The 9,034-nt window shown below is 41.6% G+C and overlaps 1 protein-coding gene across 1 annotated transcript; it reads left to right on the plus strand.

Moving 5' to 3' along the window:
* The first annotated feature begins 2,882 nt into the window (after positions 1 to 2,882).
* On the plus strand, positions 2,883 to 4,921 carry LOC109407248 (short/branched chain specific acyl-CoA dehydrogenase, mitochondrial). Its single transcript, XM_019680255.3, has one exon. It carries the CDS (start codon positions 3,133 to 3,135, stop codon positions 4,399 to 4,401), a length of 1,269 nt encoding a protein of 422 aa, XP_019535800.2. The 5' UTR covers positions 2,883 to 3,132; the 3' UTR covers positions 4,402 to 4,921.
* Positions 4,922 to 9,034: the final 4,113 nt, after the last annotated feature.

The raw sequence follows: 9,034 nt of genomic DNA on the forward strand, positions 1-9,034 counted from the left end.
CAGTTCGCTTAGGCCCTGGCTGCCAAACATAATCTAGCCTTGGACCAAATGTACGCTGTGACGGTGTTCCTGCAGGGCGAGTTGGACGAAAAAAAATATATGGAGCAACCACCATGCTTCGTCGATAGTTGCAACAAAACGCTGGTCTGGAAGGAAAGTGAATAAAGTTCTGTATCAGCTCGGTATCTTAATCTGAAGCTCTGAAGAAATTCGGACTCCACGGAATACGATCCCTGCGTGTACGTGAGGAACCAAGAAGGAAAGATTGTCATTGTGGCTATCTACTTGGACGATTTGATCACAGACAACTTGATCATCACGAACAATGATGAAACCATGAAAATAAACTGAAGAAGCATCTCAGCAACCACTACCGTATGAAGGATATCCGAACAGCAAAGCATTACGTTGGAATTCGGATCGAGAAGACGAACTACGGTATCACCCTGGACCAGGAGGCGTACGTCGAGATCGTATTGAAGCGGTTCAACATAAGCGAGTGCAAGCCGGTCAAGATTTTGATGAACGCCAGCGAGAAGTTCTCAACCGAAATGTCGCTAAAGACCGACGAAGAGGTCGCCGCGATGAAGGACGTTCCATATCAAGAGGCAGTCCGATGTCTCATGTAACTGGTCCTGTGCGCCCGTTTGCGATCAACGTCCTCGGCAGGTTCAACCAAATTTCTGGGTCGCTGGGTACTGCGATGCTGATTGGGGATCGGATCCAGATCAGCGGAAATCCAATAGCAGATACGTCTTCCTTGCTTCAGGAGAAGCTATATCGTGATCCTGCAAAAGGCAACCAACAGTTGCATTTTCGACGTGTGAAACGGAGTACATGGCGGTAACTGCCGCCATACAAGAGATATCCTGTGGTGGCGCAGTATCTGAAGTTTGTATTAGCGAATCTAGCTTTTTGTTTTTTCTTGCTCACTCCCTAAACAAACACGAGAAAGAGAAGGATGAAAAGGGGTTCCGGGGTTGTATAAAAGTAGAACAAACTACTCTTGAGCTAACTTTAACTTAAGAAACTGCTATACCTGGTTTACATGGTGCAAGTGACTTGATTCAAGTCAATGGAAAGTGCTAAGTTAAATGCGAAATGAATGTGTAAACACCACCATTCATCTCACTTGACTTGAACGAAAGTTACACATGTTGAACTTTTTCATTCAAGTCAAACGAAATCATCTCACTTGCCCCATCTAAACCCGCGATTCATGTGAGTTGAATTCAAGTCATCTGTCAAGCGAGATGAATTCAATTCAGTTTGCTAACACACCGCACGAGTTGAACAATTTAAACATTTGCTTCAACTGAGATGCATTCAAGAGCATGCAAGTGGACACCCAAGTCATTTGCTCAGTCTAAACACGTCGTTCCATTGGATTGAACATGTTTGAGAAGTTTGCAACTCAGATGCTCATTCCTATTGAACAGTCTAAACCAGGCACTATTCTCTAGTTCTGTTTCTTAAGGTATTCATTCAGATCGAAGACAAAGTGTCTATCTCGTTTGTGACTTTAGATCGATCGAAGCAGTGTGATGCTCTTTCTAATTTACTATTCGACATTGCATTCTAAGGAGCGATTAGGAGGTCTGACGACCAATGGAACGGCACTATGATCATACGGTCGTACATGGCAGCGATAGTAGGGCATGGGGACGCTTATGCTCCTCTGAAGAGGGTGAGACAATGAAGACAAGCTCCACGAATCAACTCTACCAAGACGAAGTACATGATAGCGGGTAGAGACAGTGGCAGGCCCAGTGGTGTTAGTGCTGAGGTAGTGATTTATGGAGATGTGTTTGAAGCTGTTGAACAATTTGTTTATCTTGGAACACTTGTGATCTGGGAAGCCTACACATTCGTAGAACCTGGTGCTGGAGGAGCATCGCCCAAACCGACGAAGTTGGTGCTCTACTATACTGCCCCCATTCGCACAACAGTCCCATGTGAATAGGAAACCCAGCAAACATGGGACTTTTATGCGAATAGGGGCAGTATAGGCTTAGCGCTGGAGTAGAGTTACTTTGCAGCCAACAAGGTATTAAGGTAGGTATAGTTAAACAATTTATGAACAGGTAGAACCCATAATTTCTCAGAAAGCTCTCTTCGTAAATTTACAATATGTATGAATCATCTGTTCCAAAATTTACTGGAATCGATCTAATATTGAAATGAAATTTTGTAGACCATTTTAAATAGCGCATTCACATTTTGTGTTATTTAACTATTTAACAAAATATCTGGTTTACTATACATATTTATGCTAACTCGCACAACAACATATAAATGATAGCTTTAACTCTAAAAGGGATACCTGGAGTCCATTGGACCCCAGGCGCCTTTCAGAGCTCGTCTTTAATGGAACACACTCAGCAAGGTGACGAAACTGAGGCCATAAAGGGATACCTTTTTTAGGGTTAAGATAGCCATTCTAAACCATCACAAAAAATACAGAAATGCATAATTGCAGGTCACTACAAACTCCAGAAACTGTATAGATAAGCTTGGTGTTCAATCAACCGACCGTTTGTTATGTTCTCAATGTGACGCATAATCATCCGATGCAACGTGACTTGCAACTTTCTGGCAGAATTATAACAAACCAAAATTTTGTTCATCTTCTATTTTTGTTCAACATCTACATAGGTAGGTTCCCACAACCAATTAACAATGTGATGAAGCAAATCAAAAAACTTCCACTCGACGACGCAACGTCCCGCACATCTGTGGCCGCCAGTCAGTCAGTACGTTATCTCTCCCACACATGCGATAGTGGAGGCCGGCCGGTCGTTCTCTCTCTCACACCTCCACCGCGCAGCCGTAGATCATTTCGGTTAGTAACCCGAAATCTGCGCACCAGCCAACGTTTACTGTTTTACTCCTTCTAACTGCCGGTTGTTTCTCACTACATTGACACACACGCTCTGCTTAGGACCCACACAGATCGGTTTCGCGACATAATGGTGTGTCGTTTCCAGGCCGTCCACTTTAGTTGATTTACGAGTCTGGTACCGATCGGTTTGCGCAGTAGATCTTCGACGTTCGTTCTGACTGTGCACGTTTTTTTGGTCCCACATTTCTGTTCTGATATTCAAAACCGGTTAGTGGAAGGAACTTTTCAAAATGATGCAAAATCTGCTAAAGACCACCCTGCGCACTGCTGCCCTGTGCCGTAAGAATCTGGTCCAACCGGCGGCCAAGTTCTCGTCCTCGTCGTTTGGAACAACCCAAGGTCCGACCGGCCCTTTGACTTACCTAACCGAAGATGAGCAGATGATGAAGGAAACTGTTGCCAAGCTGGCACAGGAGCAGATCGCCCCACTCGTTAGGAAAATGGACGATGATCATCAATTTGACTCCAGCGTAGTGCGGGCCATGTTCGACAACGGCCTGATGGGTGTGGAGGTTGGAGATGAATACGGTGGCAGTGGATGCAACTTCATGACCATGATGCTGGTCGTCGAGGAACTGTCGAAGGTGGATCCGGCCGTAGCTGCCTTCGTCGATATCCACAACACCTTGGTCAACTCGTTGATGATCAAGCTCGGAACTGAGGAACAGAAGAAGAAGTATCTGCCTAAGCTGTGCTCCGAATACAGTGGAAGTTTCGCCCTATCCGAACCATCCGCCGGATCGGATGCCTTCTCGCTGAAGACCACCGCCAAGAAGGACGGAAACCACTACATCCTAAACGGAAGCAAAATGTGGATCTCCAACTCGGATTTGTCCGGCATGTTCCTGATCATGGCCAACGCCAACCCCTCGGCTGGATACCGTGGAATCACTACGTTTATCGTGGAACGCGAAATGGAAGGATTCACCGTGGGTAAGCGGGAGAACAAGCTGGGTATCTGCGCTTCCGGTACCTGCCAGCTGCACTTGGATAATGTCCGTGTCCCAGAGGAGAACATTCTCGGTGAATTCGGCAAGGGTTACCAATATGCTGCCGGTTTCCTGAACGAAGGTCGCATCGGTATCGGTGCTCAGATGATCGGTCTGGCCCAGGGATGCATGGACGCTACCATCCCATATCTGCTGGAGCGAAAGCAGTTCGGAGCAGATATCTACTCGTTCCAGAGCATGCAGCACCAGATTGCCACCATCGCCACCGAAATCGAGGCCGCCCGTCTCCTTGTCTACAATGCTGCCCGTCTGCAGGAAGCCAAGGTTCCTTTCCTGAAACAGGCCGCCATGGCTAAGCTGTACGCATCGGAAGTGGCCCAGCGTGCCACCGTCAAGTGCATCGACTGGATGGGCGGCGTTGGCTTCACCAAGGACTTCCCACAGGAGAAGTTCTACCGCGACTGCAAGATTGGTGCCATCTACGAAGGAACGAGCAACATGCAACTCAGCACCATTGCCAAGGTCATGAAGAAGGAGTACCAGTCCTAAGACTGTGCAGAAAATGATGCATTTCAAACGCCGTCTTCCAGAGAGTTACGCAACGCACGGTACCATATAAAAATCGTGTGTTTCATAACTCAGCCTCCTTTCCTCGGCAAACACTCACACACATACAAAACCGCAAAAAACAGTTTGCTGATAGGATGGATGGCAACTGATAAAATATCCATACATACATTAAGAAGCAGAAACATAGTACGCATGCTAATTCTATTTTCCTCCCTACGAGTTCAACGTATACGTGTCCAAGCGAGAACTTGAATATCCAAGTATAAAAATTGCAAAGAACAAGTGCAAAATAGCAAACGTTGCATTTATTTTCTACTACGCAGATTATTATTTAGATGTGTAATTATAACTCTCTTTTGAAATTGTGTCTAGTGATAACGACACACAAAAAAGTCGACCCGAAGGTATCGGACGATACCGAAAGAAAAAGAAACATATAGGTGTAAAACGATCTTGATAAATGTGAAATAAATTTACCGTACTGATTGAAAGTGTGAAATGGTCTTTTAATGCTCGATCCAACCTGTAAAATGAGGCTGTTGTCGTTCTGGTTCCAATAGCTGAAATAAATCGCTGGCTATACTTAGTTGTTTGTCCCTGGGCTGGATATGCGCTGCGCTGATATACGACGTTGTTTGGCCAGCTGGCATTAACACACTTTAGTTGCGTGGCGCTAATAGATATGATAGATAAAATACATCTGCGCATTGAAGCGGAATTCAAATGCTAGCTATAATGCGTAAGTCAGGCAACGATGATCAAAATTAGCGGTGCACTAATTTGATGGAAATTTATAACTAAATTGTTTGACCTTTTTGACATCTTTCTGCATACGCATTATGGCATACAGTGTGGCAAAAAATTATCCGTACAGCAGTTTTTAAAGCCATTTCAACTTTTTCTCATTTGTTGCTTAAAATTTCTTTGGTGTAATATTGATCGAAAACCGATAAGTTTTTGAAAAATACAATGAGTTTTAGTAAACGTAGACGTATGCAAATCAGTAGAGATCAAAGTGTGCTACGCTAGAAAGCAGACGCAAAGTTTTCTCGGTGCGTCGATTTTTTCAGTTTAAAATCAAAACATAATAGGAAAATTGGACAACCAAATCACCGGAAGTTCCCGCTGCTGAAGTAATCATTGGAGTTTTTACGTCTGCGCAGCTGCCAGTTGAAGGAGGAAGCTTGAACATAGTTTTGGATGGTGCAGTTCATCTACTCAAGGCTAGCAAACAGTCTGGTTCCGTCGACTAGGACCATTTCAATATCCACCGATAGTCCACAATAAGCCCAAAAATCAGGAGAAGGAAGATCCGAATGCCAGGTTTATCGGGAGTTACATCTGAAGATATACGGCTCAAGGAGAAAGAGTAGATTGACTGTAGGATTGAATGAGGATTTATTGTGGAGCATCCTGATGGAAGATCATGTGGATTCGGAAAACTCTGGCTCATCATGATGTTGCCGATAGATTGTTGGGGATCAGGATTGACGCCGTTGCAGCATCTTTAAGACGATCATCAGAAAAACCCGGTGAGACCTTTCTGATTTGTTTTAAGTTACACACTTGTAAAGTGTAATTGATAATGCATTTTTGGTCAACACGTGATGGGAACGCCTCGCTGGCTGTACACAGATGTGGCATGATGCTGCTAAACGACCACGCAACAGCCTTCGGGTTGTTTTCTGCGATTTTTAACTTCTCCTTAGAGGTTGCCTATTTTACTTTTATGTTTCTTATAATACGGGGTTTTTATACTCCATTTAAATATAATCAATTTTCTGATGATGTTGATATTTTCAAATGACTGCAGTTCCTGAGTACTGGATCGAATTTTAAGGGTATTCTCCACATTTTTTCTAATAGAATGGCATATTTGTAGCAAATTAGAATCAACATGCTGAGATCTTTCTGATTTGTTTTTCTTTTATTTGAACCTGTATCAATAGCATCCAAATATAACGGGTAAATATTTATTTGGGGAGGGATGCATACCATAACTTTTGATCTCGTTTCAGAGAGCGAGTAAAGGCGCTTAAGCCTAGGCTTGAGAGCCAGGGCATACGGGGGAAATACCGTTACCCCATCCCAGGATTCCAGAGGACATGGAGTGACATTAACATTCTTAGCAAAGTCACTCCGAAGCGATATATTATTCTCCCTTTTCACAGAACGGTTGGTACGAGATGTCCCCGTTTGCTGATTCCATAAAAAAAAAACAATAAAAACGCTGCACAGTAGGCCTGGCCGCTTTAATGCTTGTAATGCATCTCTGATGCACTCCAACCATTAATAATGACAAGAAAAATTATAGGAGTAGTAGTCGATCCTATCATTTTCCAGGATTCTTTCAATGAATGGCTGTGTATGTGTAGACTAGACTAGACTAGACGTAGACGTATGCAAATCAGTACTACTAATCTCGGTTTTATGTAACTCATTTCAGTAAGGAGTGTATCGTAAAGTAGTTGAAAATGTTTACAATAGCCTCAAAAATAGTTTAATACAACTTTTCAGTAATTTTATTTTTGGAGATACTGTATAAATCCTTGAAAAAAGCAATGGCTTTTATAATTTTCTAAAAATGTTCTTTTAAATGGGGTTTTAAATTAGATTACTGAACGCATGTTTTTAAATTTTTGCACACCTTCTAAATTATTGAAATTACGAAAAAAGTTCGATAATGTTCGAAAATTGTTAACTTTTTTGTGCAAATATAATAAGCTCCAGAATCCTCATGATATAGGCAAATTATTTTTTTTCAAGAAAAATCTCCACTGCATTTAAGCGCAATTCTTAAAAATGAAAAAAAAAGCCATTCTTGAGGAACCACTTTTTTCTATGCTCCTCCAAATCATGTTTACGCAAATAAAAAATACATGAAATAAAAAATTCGCATTTTTTATATAGAGTATGTTTTTTAATTTATGGACAAGTAAGTTAGAGCAAAAAATATAATTTTATAATTTTTTTAGATATTAAAAACAGAACTTCAAAGTTTGACAAAAAAATAGACGTTTTTTGGAGTGGACCATTTTGTAGATATAGGAGATTTTTCTATCGAAAATATGAATTTTGAAAGTCGGCGTTGAATGATATGTTATGTGTACATAACTGTTATCAAGCATCAATATTTTCCAGATTTTTATCGTACAAATTTTATTCGCTACAGATTTTTGAAATGTTGAAAAATCTTAACAAAATTGCATTTTGTGCAGATTTTTATTTTGTGAGGTGTTTTCATTTAACCATATTTTCAATAATACTAAACATTTTCCAAATTTTTCCAAGCTGTTCTAAACTTATCTATAATGTGAAGATTTCATAGAAGAACCGAAATGAAAAGACCAACCCAGCTTCGAGATAGAGCATCCTGAACATTTCCAACTACTTTCCGATACACTCCTTATCATTCTGCGCATCGGTTCATAACTGTAATGAGTTCATCGTGCGTTTTTTTTTTAATTATTATTCACTTTCGAAGGCACAGTTGGTTGTGCTTTCGAAGGCACGGTGTTGTTGCTAATAGTATAGACTTACATAAAATGGGACACTTGTATCGCTATTCTGCCATTAGGCGGAGCTAGTGGACATGACAGTTTTAAAAATATCATTACTCAGAATCCTGATTACTTAGAAAGTTGGTGTCTTCGGAAAAGTTGATCAGTATGACATAGATTTACATGAAATGGGACACTTGGACACTTGTTTCAAAATTTTCACACTAGGCGGTGCTAGTAAACATGAAAATTTTAGAAATCTCAGCTCAGAATCCTGATAACTTAAAAAGACGGTGTCTTCAGCAAAGTTGATCAGTAAGTCAGAGACTTACATAAAATCGAAGACCACATTATCAAGAAGACTCGCAGCACTGCTGAAAGTCGGGAGTCTCTGCTAGCAGCGCCACCCCAGATGAAGGTGGTACTATTCATGATAGTGTGTGTAAATTTTCATACTCGCACCGATACACTCTCATACTTTTACACAAAGGTACCACCTTAGCTCACCAGGCGGCGGTGCTTGCCGTTATTATGGGAAAATAACAAAATTGCATGTCTTCTTGATAAAATAGTCTTCGATAAAATGGGAAACTTGTTTTCAGTGTGTGGATTTTTATCGCGAACCACTGAATGGTCCATGCTCAGCAAGTGATACATTCGCGAATGTAACATTTCATGAACCAACATGCTCGGGAACGCTCCCCGAAATGCTGTTCATTCTCTTGCCCGGTTCGATACGAGAGCGCAATCAAGAGAGAAGATGCTCGATGACGCTAATGAAAGCGATGCATTCGGTAAGAATATTTTATTGCCATAATTCTTTTTTTATTGTGACTACACAACCTGCAACGTCATGAATACAGTTAAATTAAATAATATTTCACGTTTTTAAAGCGAAAACGTATTAAATACTGATGAAAATAACGATTATTCACATTTGCCCCAAGCCAACGATGAGCGATCATCGGTAAGTGTTACACTTAGCGATGCCCGCTCATCGCCGCAGCTTGTTTATATCGGAGTATCCTCTTTGTGTTCCTTCGTGAACCATGCGACTCGACGAGAGAACATACACCGCTTGGTAATTGAAACAGAACCAACAGAAGGGAAGA

Source organism: Aedes albopictus, chromosome 2, assembly GCF_035046485.1.
Source record: "Aedes albopictus strain Foshan chromosome 2, AalbF5, whole genome shotgun sequence".
NCBI classification, from domain to species: Eukaryota; Metazoa; Arthropoda; class Insecta; order Diptera; family Culicidae; genus Aedes; species Aedes albopictus.